The sequence below is a fragment of the Glycine soja genome, chromosome 12 (genome assembly GCF_004193775.1).
Source record: "Glycine soja cultivar W05 chromosome 12, ASM419377v2, whole genome shotgun sequence".
Taxonomy (NCBI): Eukaryota; Viridiplantae; Streptophyta; class Magnoliopsida; order Fabales; family Fabaceae; genus Glycine; species Glycine soja.
This window is the reverse complement of record NC_041013.1, coordinates 6,104,968-6,123,288: the sequence shown is the minus strand read 5'-3', so window position 1 is coordinate 6,123,288 and position 18,321 is coordinate 6,104,968. Positions and strand designations below refer to the sequence as shown.

General features: G+C 28.7%; 1 protein-coding gene and 1 pseudogene across 2 annotated transcripts; one reads left to right on the top strand and one right to left on the bottom strand.

Moving 5' to 3' along the window:
• The first annotated feature begins 10,859 nt into the window (after positions 1-10,859).
• LOC114380308 lies at positions 10,860-14,346 on the top strand (annotated as a pseudogene).
• A 153-nt stretch (positions 14,347-14,499) lies between these two features.
• On the bottom strand, positions 14,500-16,643 carry LOC114380156 (protein WHAT'S THIS FACTOR 9, mitochondrial-like). 2 transcript variants are annotated; one of them, XM_028339102.1, is made up of 3 exons: positions 16,444-16,643; positions 16,280-16,348; positions 14,500-16,048 (listed from the first exon to the last, which is right to left on the bottom strand). In XM_028339102.1, the coding sequence occupies exon 3, from the start codon at positions 15,953-15,955 to the stop codon at positions 14,714-14,716; it is 1,242 nt and encodes a 413-aa protein (XP_028194903.1). In that variant the 5' UTR covers positions 15,956-16,048; positions 16,280-16,348; positions 16,444-16,643; the 3' UTR covers positions 14,500-14,713. The 2 variants fall into 2 exon arrangements, with proteins under 2 accessions (XP_028194903.1, XP_028194904.1); XM_028339103.1 differs by having other exon boundaries at positions 16,300-16,348; positions 16,444-16,633.
• Between the last annotated feature and the right edge of the window lie 1,678 nt (positions 16,644-18,321).

The following is an 18,321-nucleotide window of genomic DNA, read 5'->3' as shown; positions in this document are numbered from 1 at the left end:
TCAGCATATCGTTAGTCCGGATGATACATTACACGTAATCAAAATAACTAATTACTCAATTTTATCTAATTTAGATTAATACTTCTTTTTAATGATTTTTAAATTATTTATTATTTTCTTTTAAAATTAATAAATTCACTTTCGATCAAAATAATAAATATCTCACTCATTCATTAAATAGATTCATTTTCTATAATATTTTCCCTCAAAAAATAATTCCCCTTTCTGAAAAAAAAAATCAAAATAATATTTAAATACCATAATTATATTCATGAATTTTTTATTTCCTATAATATTCTCCCTCCAAAACAAATCATTTTTTCTGTTTCAAAAATAATTTTGGAATAGTAAAAATTATAGGAAATACCAAAAATAATTTTCATTTCCTAGGGTTTTTTTTCAGAAATAGGAAAATTATTATTTTTTGGAGCTAACATATTATAGGAAATAAAAATTCCATGAATATAATTCTGCTATTTAATTTTTTTTTCATAAAAGAGAGATATTATTTTTTTTATTGAAGAGCGTAAAAAAAAAAGATAAATGAAGAACAAATTTTAAAATTAGGTTTGGACTGTAGTATTTCACCTAAAATGAGTATTCAATCTATTTAATTAAGTAGTATTTATATGAGTGAAAATGTTTTAAAAAGAGTTTATATTTGATTTATTGTCTATAGAATTTTCACTAAATTACTATATTAACATATTATTAAAATATTTTTTATTTCTCAAATATTTATGTTAGAAATCATATTTAATTAATAATTTAATATATAATTCAACGAAAAGTATGTATAAAGAAATTTCAGACTCACAGTAAATAAAACTCAAGCACTCAAACATTCCTATACGAAAGAAAAAAAAAACGCTAATATGTATTATCGTAAAATCTAGAAGCATTGCTTTAATGTTCTTTCATTCTTTTTTTTTTTAAAGAAAATATTATCTATGTACATTTGAAGTAATGTTACCTTACCAACTCGAACAAGTTGACTTAGTAAACATAAGCAAAGAAAGAAATTAAAGAACGGTTCCTGTATGTCTGCGTAGCTTAATTAAACGAAGAATCAACATTAATTTCTTTCTAGGCTAGGGCTGCCAAAAAAAGCAATGCTTCCACCTATTGCCCTCGTATCTTCATACTTTTATAAAAAATAAATTATTAATACTATTTTAAAGTATCATGTTTATTATTATTTTCACTAATTACAGTGTAAATAACACACTTTCTCCACCTATCAACACTTATTAGTTTGGCTTATAAAAAGAGAAATACTTATTAGGTTTTATAACTCCACAGCATATTAACCAAATAGTTTTAGCAAAACTTAATTGATTATAAGAAAACCTACCATTTGAAATTCTTTCATTTTTCTTTACTTGTAGATTGTTGTGAGAACCATTTAGACATGAGATTTTATCTTGTTTTTGTTGTTTACTTGCATTGTCATCCGTCTTTGGGATGAGATAAAAAAAACAATTTTTTATATTTAATATATTTTTAAAAAAATAATATAAATTTTACAATGATATATTTTAATTTCATATAAAAAAAGTAATACTAAAGAAGTATTTTATTTACTAAAGAAAAAAAAAAAAAATATATATATATATATATATATATATATATTTAGTAACAGCTTGTCACTAAACTTTTTCATAGCTATAGATTTTATTTTATAAAAATTAAATTATTAGTACAATATTGTGAATTTATGCCAATAATATAATACATTATATCAAAATATAATTCTATAATATGATATATATATATATATATATATATATATATATGTATATACCATTATTACATCATAGTATTATTCTAATATGTTTTAGTTTTAATGTAAATTCACAATAATTATATTAATAGTTTATTTGTTATTAAAAAATGATATTAACATGGACTTATAAGAATAAATTGCAGCTAATGATTTTTTTCAGTGATTTTTGTTATGTGTCAAACTTCATCTTTCCCAATCTAGCGGTCACGGCATGCAACAACGACTTCAACGACCAACTAGTATTTAATAACTTACGTTAAGGGGAGTGGATGTCATTAATTAATTAATATGAGTTAGGCAAATTTTTATAATAATCAACATGCATTTACGGCTTCATTAGCTTAACTTCTAATACCTGTTGCATTTTATTTTATTATAAACTACATAAATCTTTTAACAGAGACGATTTTATTCAAACCAAATTAAAACATTGTAGACGATAACTTTTTCTATAATATTTAACGTAATTTCATTTTAATAACTTGAATAACCTAGTGCGTGTTAATACATGCATTTAGTGATACATATTGCATTCATTTTATAAACTTATATATCCAATCAAAACTAGAGTTATCTATTATATATATAAAAGTTTTTACCCGTGGAGCAATTTTTCTCTCCAAAATTTTCACCCCTTTTTCTCGTTTTTTTTTTTTTTGTTTTTTCATATTTTTCTACCAATATTTAATTAATTATGATTCTTCATTTTGATCGCAATTACCTATTCATATTCAACTATTTTGAATAATTATTTCGGACTCTTTAACTTCCTTTTTTAGCCTATAATTATTTTTCTATTATTTATGCTTATTAATGTCAATGCATTTATTTAATTAAATGAATATTCATAATCATTCAACTTTTTTAATGTTAGTCTTTTCTTGGTCTCATCTCATTTCACATATATAATTGAGTTACATTATGTATTAGACAACTTTGGATGCAATGAATATGTAATTCTAACACATCGCACAAATGCATATATATTGGTTGCGATACAAATATGGATGTAAAATGAGAAAAATATGTATTTGACATTTTGTATTTTGGGAGTCATTTTATGATGGAATTGGTAATAATAGTGGTTGGAAAATAGAAAATTTTGTCGAAACAAGTATGTATATGTGTAATTTTTTGTTTTTCTACCCTTTTGTAGAATATAATATCATGACTGTATTCATATTTGAATTTCACTTAATGATGTATTATATTACATATTTATTTGTTATTAAAAAAATATTTTAAAAAATTAACCCGTATATCACACAGAGTAACCTACCTAATTAGTATCTTATAAGGTTAGTTTGTACTAAAAAGAGTAAAATAAAATTCGTTGGTTCAAATTTTCATATTGAAAAATAAAATTAAGGACTAATATTTATGAACAGAAAAATACATATCCAATTAAAACTTGCTTGTGGAAAAACAATAAGTTATACATAAGTTAATTTATTAAAGGAGAGTTATCAAACTTTTCCAAAAAATAATATCTAACCTATTATAAATTAATTTTAATTTATCAGAAAAATTTAAATTATTTCATCTGTAATTTTCTACTCCAATGAATATTTATTATTATGATTTTGTTTCCAAATAGAGGTAAAGAATAATAAATCACATAAAATAACATGTAGAAGTAAAATAAAGAAAAGTGTCAGCTGTGGGATTGAGACCGCTGCCATGAGCGTGAGGTTGGGGTCTAGAAGTAATCCTCTTGGAAGACTTTGACTTCGTAAAAACCATGATTAGGGTTAGGAGACCTCTTGAAAGTGGAAACTATAACATCCACAGAGTCTGCTTTTCAGACACATTCAGTATCTGGAACAACCAGCTTTTGAATTACGTATCACTTATGAGCATATAGAATTTAATATTTTTTTATATACCTTTTGTTTTTCCAAGAGAAAACATGAGCATATAGAATTTTCCTTAAGTAAGTAAAAGGATACAATTTGTTTTTGAAATACGTTATCATATAACTTTTAATAATATTTTTTTTAATGTCTAATCCGTGCCTAATTAGCAAGATCTTTCTTATATGACCGTGAAAAAAAGTGAAATCTACGTAAAAGTGGCAAGAAATAATCAATTCACTTTAATTTTATCACTTATTTATCTTTAATGTATTGTGGGGCTTCCTCAATTGTTCTCATTTTGTCAATGATAAAAAAAAATACTGCCACTTATTAATTTTTCTATTTTATAAAACAAATGATTAGGGAATTCAACTTTTAATTTCCATTTACTTTTTTTTTACACTGTGACACCGTAGCCATAATATTTTGTTGCTTCAATTAATTATGGCAGAACCAAAGTTTAGTTAAATGTTTATTGACAAAGTATTTTTCATTATTTGACTATAAATTAGTATCTTAATAATATTTATATGCTAGTGTATTGATCATTATTATTTACGACATTAAATCAAGTATTGCAAAATTATTAAATTTACTACAATTGATTTATAAATTATATCTAGAATAATTTAAAATTTAATGCACTGTAAAGAAAATTATACTCTGTTTATTCTTATTAAATTGCAATTGTAAACATAAAACAATGTACATAAACATATTTATAAATCAAATTAATTTTATAAATTCTCCTGATTATAACAAATGCTTAAATGAAATGATATATGATTGTACATAAATGATAGTAACGTGTACCTTTTAAATAAATTATATAAGATTAGAATTCTACTTAATTGTTAAATATGAAATAAAAATTATGTTATAAGAGAAATATTAATTTTATAAGTATGCTAAATATTTACTATGCTTTTAGCAAAATAACTTCATAAAAAAAAATTAAATGAAACAGTGAGTGTGTCATAGTGTAATTAAAACCAAAAACAGTGGGCATACTATGAAACTCGGAAGCTTCTGATATTACGAAGACAGAATGTTGCTGCAACTACACCATCAGCATTGTGAGTGATACACGTGTGCGCTAACACTATGAAATGGCAACACGTGGGGTAAGTAATACAAGTTGGCCGTGACAGTCTCACAAGCACGCATTTTTATATGCCCTAAGTGTGAACGGCTTGATTAAAATTGAAAACTGTATTCGGTCTAATAGTCGTATAAGATAAGTTTGAAATTTGAATTCAATAAAAGGTCTAGGAGTATTTGTTTTTTTATGTTCATTGGAACATATTGAAATTTAAATTTATTAAAAACTAAAGCTAAATTTTATTTGTTTTCAATAAACCTTTTTCCTAGCAATACTTACTGGTTCAAAAAAATATTCTTTGCTTTAACTTGCAGGCAGGAATTCCATTGTAATGTTAATTCAACTGCTACTTTAAAAAAAGGGAAGCAAAAGAGAAAGAGAATAGGAAAAAGAATCGACGGCTAACGTATTTTTTTCAAATAAAAAACAACCCGTCTCTAATAAAATAATGAAATTTCTCTTTTCTTTTCTCTTTTTGTGTGGGAATGAAGAAACTTGCCTGCCTCTTAGATCAATGAGAAGTCACATAACCGATATATAATTTTGAATTAATGATGTTTTCAGTTATTGAATGTTTTGTTTGTTTGTTTTTTATTTTAAATTGTTTGAAAATATTTAAATTTATTTTCTTTAAGAGAAATACTTTTTTTCTTTTTATATCATATAAAGAATTAGGTATTTAAAAAATATAAGAGTTAAAACTAATGATCTCCACACCTACAAGTGTTGGACACAATTGATGTGGTGCACGGGATGTTTCTTCGTCTCAATAGTTTATGATGATGTTTTTACACAATTCAGTATGGGAAAACTGATGCTACGTGGATTTAGTGGAAGTGATTTTATGCATCATATGTGCACAGGAGTCTCTTTGTTGATAATATTGTGGTAACTATTTTGTCGGTTTTAACGTTTTGTAGGATTGAGTTATGTCGAGAAAGACTTGTGTTTTTTGGCGGTTGTTTCTCTTTGTAACTCGATCGATCATCTTTATTCTGTACTCCAGTTGGTACCGTTTAGCACGCATGAAGTCTGTAATATACATGCAATGCCACGTAAGAGTAGTAAAAGAGGTGGGATGACCACCGAGTTCGTGGTTCCAACTTATTTTTTTTAATCCAAATGTTAGATGTTAGTTTTTGTTAATGAAAATATTTTAATTTGAGTAAATTATATGTTTTTTTTAAAGAAAATTATACATGTTTTTTTTTTAACCTACTCATATTTTTTTTTAAGTTTAAAGAAATTACACATGTATTTATTCTGTTTGTAAAATCTACCCAAACTGCTTAAATATTATCCAAACATCTAGTAGAAATAAGTTACGTGTGTCTAAAATTTTGTTTAAAAAATATTAAAATATATTTTTCATCTTCGTAAATATGAAAAATGTTTAGAGTTTATTACTATAAAAAAAATTATCTATTCTTTGTATTTGTAAAATTTAAATTTTTTACATTTTGCTTGAAGTTAAGTTTAGATACATCTAAATCCACATGTATGTTGTTTTAGAAAGTACAAGGTTTTTTTAAACTTTTTTACATCATTTTTTTAGCTTTTTTTTAATCAAAATTATCAATGTATATGATTCCTTACTGTCAGATGTTGCTTGAATGATATTTAAAAGATTTGTGTATGTTTTAAAGACAAAAGAGATGCATGTATAATTTTCTTAAACCTCAGAGACGATATATGTAATTTCGTTAAATTTTAGGGGAGACGTATATATGTTTATCAAAATGAGTAGAGATGTGTAATTTCATTAAATCACATAAAAAATATGTGCAATTTACTCTTTTAATTTAACTTGAAATGTGAGTTTGAGTTCTAAATATGCAATTAAATTAAATATTTTGAAAAAACTTTTCCTCTAATTAATAGTAATTTTATCTCACTTAAACAACATTACTTTCATACATGATATATATCAGTATTATATAAAATGAAGGAGATAAGAGGTATGATGTGTCATTTATTGACTAGACCTCAATGTAGTATTGATCTAGTTAGATATTGGATTAAAACGTGACACATTTTACAAAATAGAAGATGGAAAATCGATGATTTAGAAATAAAGAACTATAAATAAACTTCTACATATTTGTAATAATGAAAAAGATGTTCAACCCTACTTAATTTTATATTGTCAACTTAAAAATTATACTAAAGCTGCCATACTTTCATCTTTTTTGTTCGCAATGGTCTTAAATCACTTTTATGATAATGTTGGTCCAAAAAAATATTTAAATAGTTTTTGTTATTGACTTTTGTATATCATTTGGGATGAATATCCAAAGAACACCGACTTTGACAGAAGGAAACGAGTCGTTCTTATGTGTCTATGCCACAAGGTCCCGTGTCTAAAGAGTAAAACACCATCTAGGGCATAACTCTAAATGGCTGACTCATCATGATATTACCAAGTAGAAGAAGTGACACCCGACTCCCACCATAGCCAAGAAGATGAAACCATGTAAGTACAGTATGAGGCAATGTCTGAGAGATGTGACGACAAGTTCAAGAACACACCGCAACCTGACATGTCAGACGCGCATAATCACATCTCCTATCATATACGAAAAGGACAATATTGAGGCATCATATTGGCATGGCAAAAATGAACCAATAAGATTAAGACACATGAACATTATTGTTGGAAGACACCATATACAAGAGGTGAACTACATGACTCATCTTAGGTTTATGGTTAGGCAAAACTAGGGGGAGACATTGATGTAGACTTTGAGCTAGAGTCATCTACCCTTTCTCCTTGGTTAGTGTTCTTCAACATGAACAACTTTAATTAATTTTTTTGTACTTTTTAAATGCTCTAATTTTAAACTTTTAAGTTAATTTTGTTAACTCAGTGAAGATGAAATGCATGTTAATCCTAAAAGCAAATTACAAAACTTATGAATAGTAGTTAAGCAATCCGGTTGCTCTTTTTTTATTTATTTATTTACACAAAGCAATCCAATTCCTCATCATACTTAGAAATGGTTTGAAGAATATCAAAAGTAGGAAGTTGGAGACCGTTGCGGAAAATGTAGTATAATATCATTTTATTAATGTGTTGAAATTAATTTAATTACACGTATAATTAAATTATCTCTATTTTAATTTTTAATAACTTAAATTTACATTATCGTCCCGTTTTTTGGTCAAGAAAAGGTCAAATGGCCACGATATATTATCATATCATAATACATCTAAAGTACTTAAAAAAATAATAAATTACTTGTTGAAGTTTGTTTTTTTAATTAATTAATAAATAAATCTAAGCTTGAAATTAGATTTGATTATTTAAATGAGTCTAAGTCTAAACTTTGAAAGTTCAACATTAAGGACTCATGAATAGTTCATATATATATATATATATATTACAAATAATATTTTAAGAAAATAAATTTGTCTCTTAAAAAATACAAAATTAATTATCTAATATATATTTTTATTATATTTTTTAATTTCACTTATCACATGTTAAGCTAATTTTGCTATCAATAGATAATTATTTAATATTAAAATAATTATTAAATATTATATTGATAAAGTTAAAAAGTTATTTATACAAAATTTCATAAAAGAAAAATAATTATGTTATAAATGAGATAAATAAGTTAAACTCAAATTTAATATTTCTTAACAAGTCAAATCTAAGATTGATAATAGACTCAATTAATTAAATAAATGAGTTAAACTTTACTTATTGATTTTTTTTCACAAGGTCAAACCCAAGTTTTGAGAGCTCCGCTTGACGGACTCCCTTTACACCCGTAACTGCAGCCCATTATGGAGGGTGGGAGTTGGGTTAGTGATAAATTTGTGATGTTTTGGGACCATATGATCTTAACTTTGGCAAGAAAACAAAACCCAAGGTACAAATTGAGAAAAAGTGTTTAAAAAGGCAAAAACTTGGTAACTAAAAGAGCTGGGGTGAAAATACATTTATTGTTTCTCACAGGCATTAATCCAAAATTTATAATGAGATTTGAGGTGAAATTTAGATGTTTGGCCCACCCTCAAATGTGGATGTTTCTCTAGCAAGATATTATTTTAGAGAAAAAATACTAACAACTCTTTCTATAATATTTTCTCTCAAAGATTTTCTCTGGTTAGAATTTTTTGAAATTATCAATTGGTGGATTTTGGTTTTCATTTAATATAAATTAGAAGAGAAAATCATTAAATAAAAAATAAAATCTATAAAAAAATTATGATTTCCAATAAATTATAATCAATAAAAAAAGAATTAAAAAAAGCATGAGAGAGTGTCAGTAACATTTCTCTTTACATATATTTATTAGTCCAAGGTGTAGTTGAAGGCTCAGTGGCTCACTAATTAGTCTTTTTTTTTTAGAGGTGTAGTCCAAGGCTCACTAATTAGTCTAAGGTGCATTGATTTGATATGAGATGTAATATGAAACGTAAAATTAGATTTGAAGCGAATCAAATATTCTAAAAGTCTTTAATAAATATAAGTTAGATTTGGTGATGCCGTTTCAAAAAGTTATATTCTTTTTTTTTTTTTTTTACAAAAAAAGAGTTATATTTTAGCATTTAAATATTACTTTTTAGTCAAATTCGAGCATTAGATGCATAGTTTTTTTTTTCTTAACCCTTTAATTTATTAGTTTATTAGAAAAAATAAATCTTGATTAATTAAAAGTAGAGTTGACGAAAAAATAAGTAAGATCTGATTAAAGATTATTGCCGTTAAGAATTAACATTTGGTGCATAGTTATTTGGTTGAAATTTCTTTCATATAATTAATCATTATTTTTAAAAATGGAATATAAAAAAGTAAACGTTTCTTTAAAATAAATTAAATTAAACGCACATAATTATACTTATTTTGGAGTTTTTTTTTAATAAAATAAGTAAACATATGCCTGTGAACTTTTAGATAAATGATGTATTGACACCACTCTTTATTAAAATTGACGACACGACCACCCTGAATAATTAATTCTGCATGTAGCCTCTCAATCTTTGCTTTTATAATACTACTATTATTCGCTGCATTTTTACTGTAGGTGAGGTGTATTTTAGAAGGTAAAATATAATTATGTTTATATATTTAACAATTTACGATATTCAACTTTCTATTCCGTGTATAAATGTGCTTTTAGGATCGTCCCGAAAGGGAAATTTGTTTTCTTAATATGGAGAATATACATTTATCAATATCATATGCTAAATCAAAAGTGCATCTGACGACCAAAAACGAAAATACAAAAAGAAAAAGGGTTCGAAAGTGCGTCTTGGTTTAATTATTATCCGCCATTGGTTGACACGGAATTTATTCTAAGCTGAATTAGTACCCTTTCCATATAGCAAATCCAATTTTGCATATTTAAGAATGTTTCCATTGCTAAACAAATAGACACTTTACACTCAGCTCCCACCTTGCATTAAAGCCCTTCATCGTTACAATTTCAACCCTAACTTGGTCATTTGAAACCTGGAGGTCGTACAACTTGAACCCTAAATCAAACCCTAACCCCTGATCTTTGTTCTTCCATTCAACCCAAAGACTTCGATGACTCTTCCCGGCTCGCAGTTAATTTCAATATGATTTGTAATTAGATGTAAAATTACATTGTTCCTATATATAAATTATATTATATGTTTTCTTTCTAAATTTAAGTGTACTTTTAAATTATAAATTCAAAACATTCACACGTAAATATAAATAAATAAACACGTAAGTTGTTTTAAATTTAAACAGGAAAAACAGATGTTCAAAACAACGACAGTCATTTGTGATTGCACTCATGAATTGAGGGAGAGAAGAAGCGGCGATGATGGATTGGTTTATGTTAAATAAGTTTTTTTTTCTTTTTTTTATGTAAAACTCTAAAAAAATACATTTTGAACCCGAGTAATCAAAGATTAAAGATCTCAATTTGAAATTAAAAAATATTTATGAGATTTAAAAACTAAAAATATAGTGAATTTTAATGATTTGGTGAGGCATGAATTTAAGGTTTTAAAGGAATTTTTGTTACCCTGGTACCTGAACTTATATAAAGTGTTAATATTCTTGAAGCTTCTTTTGTAAGCTTAAGTTTTGCATGCTCCTTTTTTGTTAGTTTGATTAATTTTTGTAAATTAATCAACTAGAGAGCTTCGGAATGAATGGCATGCACCATCAGGCTATTCAGTAAATGTAGCTACGGCAAACGCTACCCAGGTGTGATTTGGATGCTTTACAAAAACATTATTTTAAAAAATTATAGGCGATATTTTTTTAGTGGTTTTTTAATTGCAATGGGTTCCCTCGTCAATGTGGCTTATCTGAGTCTGTCACATTCCCCCTCCTACTTGTTTCGATGGAAATAATTTTGATGTACATTAGCTATCAGGGCAATGGAAATAGTGACATATGAAAAGCTCTTTATCATTAATTTTAATATGGCTTGAGCCCCTGTTTTGCTATTAGCTGCCAGAGTCATTTGGGTGAAATTATTGTGTTTAGAAAGCTATAAGATCATTGAAGTAGAATGTTATCCTGATAAGTAATAAATGCTACCTTGGGTTAATTCTTAAAGCTAAAAGGAGGAAGACAGTTGAAGGGATGCTGAATTAGTAATTGTAAATATTTGTCATTGGTTGTATGGAATTTTTTTGTATGCATGAAAGATGAATATCTCCTTTGAGTTTATGTTAGGTGTGAAGGCTCTAGTTTTTTAATGCCTGCTTCCAATTTTTAATTTACTTAGAAAATCATGTTCTTTGATTCTTCAAGGATTGTTTTTTGGTGTTCAGTGAGGCTATAAGCATGAAAGACAGATTTCCTGAAGGTACAGTAAATGTTAGTTAGGTGTGAAGGCTGTAGTTTTTTAATGCCTGCTTCCATCATTTCATTTACTTAAAGAATCATGTTCTTTGATTCTCCATGGATTGTTTTTGGTGTTCAGTGAAACTCCAATAATAAAATATTCTACATGAATAAGAATGTCTTTTATACCGATAAATTTGTTTCTTTTTTTTTGTTTTGATATTTTAATTCAGGTATTGTAATATTTATTTTGCCCTATGTTTTTAATAATATAAAACAATAATCCAATAACAGTGAAAGTTAAAGCTAAAAAAGGTTAATGACCCAGTGACAATGTATATTTTACTCATTTTAACTCCTTAAAAGTTGAAAGGATTTTCCATCACTGAAAGACTCCTCCAAAGGGTGGAGAACTCCAGATTCTGATATCTTAAAGCTACAGACTACAGTCTACAAAGTAATATAAGACTGTTCAGCCAAACATAATTTTGTTTAATTCGTCTAGAAATACTAGAATCAATTTTGACCAGAAGTATCAGTATTTTTTATGCTGGCCAAACAAATGTTGTGCTTGGCTTCAACTTCAAAACTTGGCCTTTGATATTTATTTCTGGATCTCCATCAGAGTAGTTTTGGTATGGTATCCAATCAAGCTCTACTAAAGTTACCATTTAAGAGAATTTGCTTCAATCTATTGCATTACTTTTACACTATGCACATATTGTTGGATTTTATTATGACAATACATATTGAGTTTGCAATTAAATTGATAATTATTGTTACACTTGGACACAGGTTTTGTTGGCCACAGGAGGAGGGCATTTGGTTTACCTTGAAATTGGAGATGGCATATTACAGGAAGTAAAGCATGCCCAGCTAGAGTATGAGATTTCATGCCTGGACATAAATCCCATTGGTGAAAACCCCAATCACAGTAATCTAGCAGCAGTTGGAATGTGGACAGACATAAGTGTTAGAATTTTTTCTCTTCCTGATCTGAGTCTCATCACAAAGGAACAATTAGGAGGGGAGATCATACCTCGTTCTGTTCTTCTTTGTGACTTTGAAGGGGTAGGTTTTCCTTGAGTCATTTTTTGTACTTGCTTTTATTTTTTTGATTCTGGCATTCTGCTTTCTTACTTTATTTCTTGTAAGTTCTATTTTTGAAGTAGAGATTTTGGATTTTTACATGTGCGACAGTTGTGAGGAATATACTAGACCAGCAACATTAATATCTTTTTACTCTTATGCTCATGTTAAATTGAGGCATTGCTTAACTTTCAATGTCACAAGTTTAATGGTAGTTTCCTTCTTAAAAACATCTTATTAAAGTGTGTTGCTTTTTTCATTTTATTCTCCAGATATCGTACTTGCTATGTGCCCTCGGTGATGGCCATCTCTTAAACTTTATGTTGAATACTAGTACCGGTGAATTAACAGATAGGAAAAAGGTATCTCTAGGGACACAACCTATAACACTGCGGACTTTCTCCTCCAAAAATACTACTCATGTATTTGCTGCATCTGATCGGCCAACTGTAATTTATAGTAGTAACAAAAAAATACTTTATAGTAATGTGAATCTGAAGGAAGTGAATCACATGTGTCCTTTCAATTCTGCTGCTTTTCCAGACAGGTATCTTGGTCTTTGTTAGTTTGACTTACTAGAGTTGTTTACATATCCCCTTGTGCTGTTCTTGGATCTTGTACAATTTATTGTAAAATCTTTTACTGGTGATGACACTCATCTACTGTTAATAACTGAAACAGTTTGGCAATTGCAAAAGAAGGTGAGCTTACTATTGGCACTATTGATAATATACAAAAACTTCATATTCGCTCTATTCCGCTGGGGGAGCACGCACGACGTATCTGCCACCAGGAGCAATCTAGGACTTTTGCTATTTGTAGTCTGAAATACAACCCAGCTAGTGGTGAAGACTCAGAAATGCACTTTGTCCGCTTGCTGGATGACCAGACTTTTGAGTTCATATCAATGAGTATGGTTGCTTCATAATTAGCTGCTCCTTCTCAGATGACAATAATGTGTATTACTGTGTTGGAACTGCATATGTACTGCCAGAGGAAAATGAACCAACCAAAGTAAGTTGAGAAATTTGTATTTTTTCAGCATTGTTCTAGTCAAAGCTTCTGATATCCTGCTTCCTTTGGCCTTTTTAAAACATGTAGGGAAGAATTCTTGTTTTTGCTGTTGAAGATGGAAAACTACAGCTAATTGCCGAGAAAGAGACAAAAGGAGCTGTTTATTGCTTGATGGCATTTAATGGTAAATTGCTTGCTGCTATTAATAAAAAAATTCATCTGTATAAGTGGGTGCTCCGGGATGATGGTACTCATGAATTGCAGTCTGAATGTGGACATCATGGACACATCCTAGCACTTTATGTGCAAACTAGAGGAGATTTTATTGTAGTTGGTGATCTGATGAAGTCAATTTCCTTGTTAATCTACAAGGTAAATTTTAAACTGTTGTGACACTAGTTTCTGTCTGGTTTTGTTAAATTTCAACTGTTCTTCTGCTTAGCGTTTTGGATGAATAACTGATTTTTGTATATATAATGAGTACATTCTTTTGGAATGATAAATTGTTCTTTATTGATAGCATGAAGAAGGTGCTATTGAGGAAAGAGCTCGTGACTACAATGCAAATTGGATGTCAGCCGTTGAAATCGTTGATGATGACATATACCTAGGTGCAGAAAACAGTTTTAATCTGTTCACTGTTCGGAAAAATAGTGAAGGTGCTACTGATGAAGAGCGAGGTCGTCTTGAAGCGAAAGAAAATATAAAAAGTTAGAAATTATTATTATCGGACAATTTTATTGAAACTGTCTTCTAATATTATTATTTTTCTATCATTTTATATTTTTAACAAATAATTTTATCGGACAATTTTAATTTAATAAGCTAACTTATCGACTTCTAGCTAATTTTTCAATTAATTTTACCCTTGCTAAGAAGACAGCATTGTTGACATATTTGGTTATTGACAGATCTTCACAAGAGGCAAAAGTGGGTGAAAAATAGTAATATGCAAACATCCCCCATCTAGGCCAGATTTCAAGATTGTCACTAAGCCAAACCACTTTAACATAATGGCTAAAGAGAAATATCACATTCACATATATCAGCAAGGGTTTTGTGGAGGGCCATCCGAATCATATTCAGAAAAACATGGAATCTGATTCATCCTCAGAACTAAACTGGTTAGTTTTTTTAGCAATGCAAACCTCCTTTCTCAAACCCTCCACCAAATTAGTGTGTCTGCTTTTTTTGTATACACCCTTACTCCTATCCAATAGCCCTTTCTTCAACAGGCTTGCAAATTCCTCTCTAATTTGTACAAGGGCATGATTCTGCACAGGTTCCTGACCATTATAGGCCTCCCTAAGAACAACTGTTTGGGTATCACTCCTCTTGGAAATATAAAAAATACCAGGATGACGCTCAAATACTTTAGTAAACTTCTGAGGTAAGGCCAAGGGTCTACGCAAGTTGCTAACGTTCTTGCGCTCGGTTTGCTTATGGAGTGTGAGATGAAGGAGCTCATGGAAGACTCCAACTATCCTTTTCTCAGATACATCAGTACGGGGATCCAAATGAGAGGCATTGATGTAAGGTGAAGTATAAGGGAGTTTCTGCCACTCTTTCAACCACTCCATGCATTTTCTTTTCAAACCAAAACCCCTGGTGAAACTAATTGGAAATTCTAAGGATCCATTTTTTATGTCTTCTGCCTTTTGTTGTAGAGAAGTATTCTTCTGTAACTCAGGGATGGCAAGCTTGTCATCCCAAAATAACAATTTCAGGCCAATACGATCATCAGGAAGGCGAACATATAAGAAACTTTCAGGATGATTTGGAACAAAAGAATGCTGGTAATCGTATGGTAAACCCAAGTCCCATTTTAACTGGTCAATGGTTTGTAGTGGAAGGATCCTATCACTTGTGAGCATAAGCAGTTTGCACAGCCTATCCCTGAGTTCCAACTGATTTTGCTGAAGGATGTTGACTTCCTCATGATGGAGCTCCAAGGCTTCAGGACTCAAACTGAAACACGGAACAGGAGAGCCTCCACTATCAAGAAAAGAGGACTCATTAAATATGTTGGGATATCTTCTTATAAAGGTGGAAAGTTTGAGGTCACTGGGAAGACCAAGTTGTCCACGGTGGCGAGAAAGATGATAAATTGGAAGGCAGCATTCAGAAGAAGAATAAATGATGGAGACAAGAATCCCAACTGCCTTAAGATCCCTCTGACCAGTAACAAGAGCATCCAATGTCCTATCTTTCACCCATTTCAACTTTATGTTCACAAGACTAAACTTCTGCTGGTAAATGTATCCTTGTTGATAACCACGAACAAAACCAAAATTTCTTGCAATACCAAAAAGCCAATGAAACATACTATAAACCGATTACAGATAGCATAACTAGCACAGAAAGATGCCCTTTGCACTTGTAGTTATCATAATCCAAACTTTGCTTCAATAAATGCTCTGCATATGTAAAAATTTCGATTTAAGACAATTTAAACGAAGTGAGAAATATTCTCCTACCACTAGGAAGGGCATTACTCGATACAAAATCAGATCTCAAACTACAGCTAGAAATCAAATACCCTAGGACTACAAATAAAGCAAAATTATAACAAAAATATAATCACATGCAGATATGTAAACACTCAAAAGTGAAACCTAAGAAAGAGGTGAATATCACAAAACCCGCACCAGAAGGTATGCAAAATAACCTGCAAGCCTTGGGGAGAAAGCAGGTGAATCTAGATGCGCGTGCATTTCCTGGAAGAAAAACGAAGTGAAAGGGTAAATAAGTGGAGACGAAAATGAAAGAGAAGAAAGGAACCCTAGGAAAAGGAAAGAGAATGAGTAGATACGCGATGATGAGATTGCCGACGCAGGAGTGGGTGACGTTGGTGGGTTTGTGAGCTGTGACGACGTAGTTCCATATAGTCATCGTTCTCTTCTCTGGTTCGAATGTTCTGCGATTACGAAATGAATAGGGGTCTTCCCCACAACGCAACAAGCACCTCACTCAGACCCTCGTCTGCTAAAGTGAAGTCAGTGAGTGAGCTTCTAAGAATAACTTTAGAAATTACCAACATCATTATCAGTAAAATAAATAATTAAAATATAATCTATAATTACTAATAAATGTTTTAATTATTTTTGTGATAAATTAAAAAACTAAAGAAATTAGTAGTGCATGTATGATAAATTTATTAATTTTAAAATAATTAATTTCAATATGATTTGTAATTAGATGTAAAATTACATTGTTCCTATATATAATTTATATTATATGTTTTCTTTCTAAATTTAAGTGTACTTTTAAATTATAAATTCAAAACATTCAAACGTAAATATAAATAAATAAAAATGTAAGTTGTTTTAAATTTAAACAATAAAAATAGATGTTCAAAATAACGATAGTCATTTACAATTGTACTCATGAATTGAGGGAGAGAAGAAGCGGCGATGATGGATTGGTTCACGTTCACATTCTGATATTGGGACCATCACCTATGAATGAATTAAGAGTATCAATCCCCTCTAATATATTTTTCATTCTATGACTGTTAAAAGAAATCGGTTATTTATTCTTGATAAAACTGTTTTTTTACATGAGGGTTCCCTTTATTTTTTATGTTTAAATGAGACCGAGTCAAATGCTCCTTTGTTATTTTATTGTCTCCAAATTTGGGTTTACATTTATGATTTGACTCATTTTCGCAGACGTTTCACTTTTTTGCAGTGCATTACTGACTCTTTAATTAGGGGCAGATTCACAGGTGTTCAAGAAAAATTTCGTTGTTGTCTCGCTATAACTGCATGTCTAGGAACAAACTGATTTTTGAAGATTATCAATTTTCTGTAATAGAGGCTATTAGCAAGATTAAGTTTTTTATATATAGACAAGCGCACCTCTTGCATTTATTTTAGCATCTTGATATAAGTCTTCTTGTATTAGGGAGACTTTTTATTTTCTCGAGCTGCGGGATATGTCCCGTTTATTGTTGTATCATTTTGAGTTTAATATAATTTACATTTCTCTTAAAAAAAATGTATTTTCATCTTTACTATTAATTATTAAAAAAGAGTTACACAATTTTTTCCTTCTGATTTTAAGATATATAAGTACTTGTTTGTAGAAGTAACACTTTTTTTAGTTAAATTGATTCACAATCTTTATATTTTTATCAAAATTTTAATTAAGTCTTTAATTTTTTAAGATTTAATTACTCATTTAGTCTCAATAATTTTTAAATTTATATCTTTTAATTTTTATAGTTAATAAGTAAATTTTTTTAATCTCTAAAATTTAATTTTAATTCTCAAAAGTTTTTGTCATTAAAATTATTTAATTAACAAAATTAAAAAAATTCAACAACAGAAAAATGTACACTTCAAAAACTAAAAATATTCACTAGGTCTAACAAATCACCGAACTTTTTTTAAAAGTAGATCCTCCATTTAATTGTTATTAAAAGGAAACTAACCAGATATAGCTAATTAGAAGTACAAACAATAAACAAATACTTTTAGAATATGTTATAAGTACAATGAACCAATTATAAAAGTTTTATGTGAAGTTTTAATCATTTATGATGTGAGAGACTTACACTTAGTTTTTAATCTAAGGATATAATTAAAAAAATATACTAAGAAAATGCTAAGATGCTAATTGTTTTGCTCTCAAATTTGTTTTTCAACTTCACAAGACATATTAAAAAAGGATATAACTCTTTGTTAAA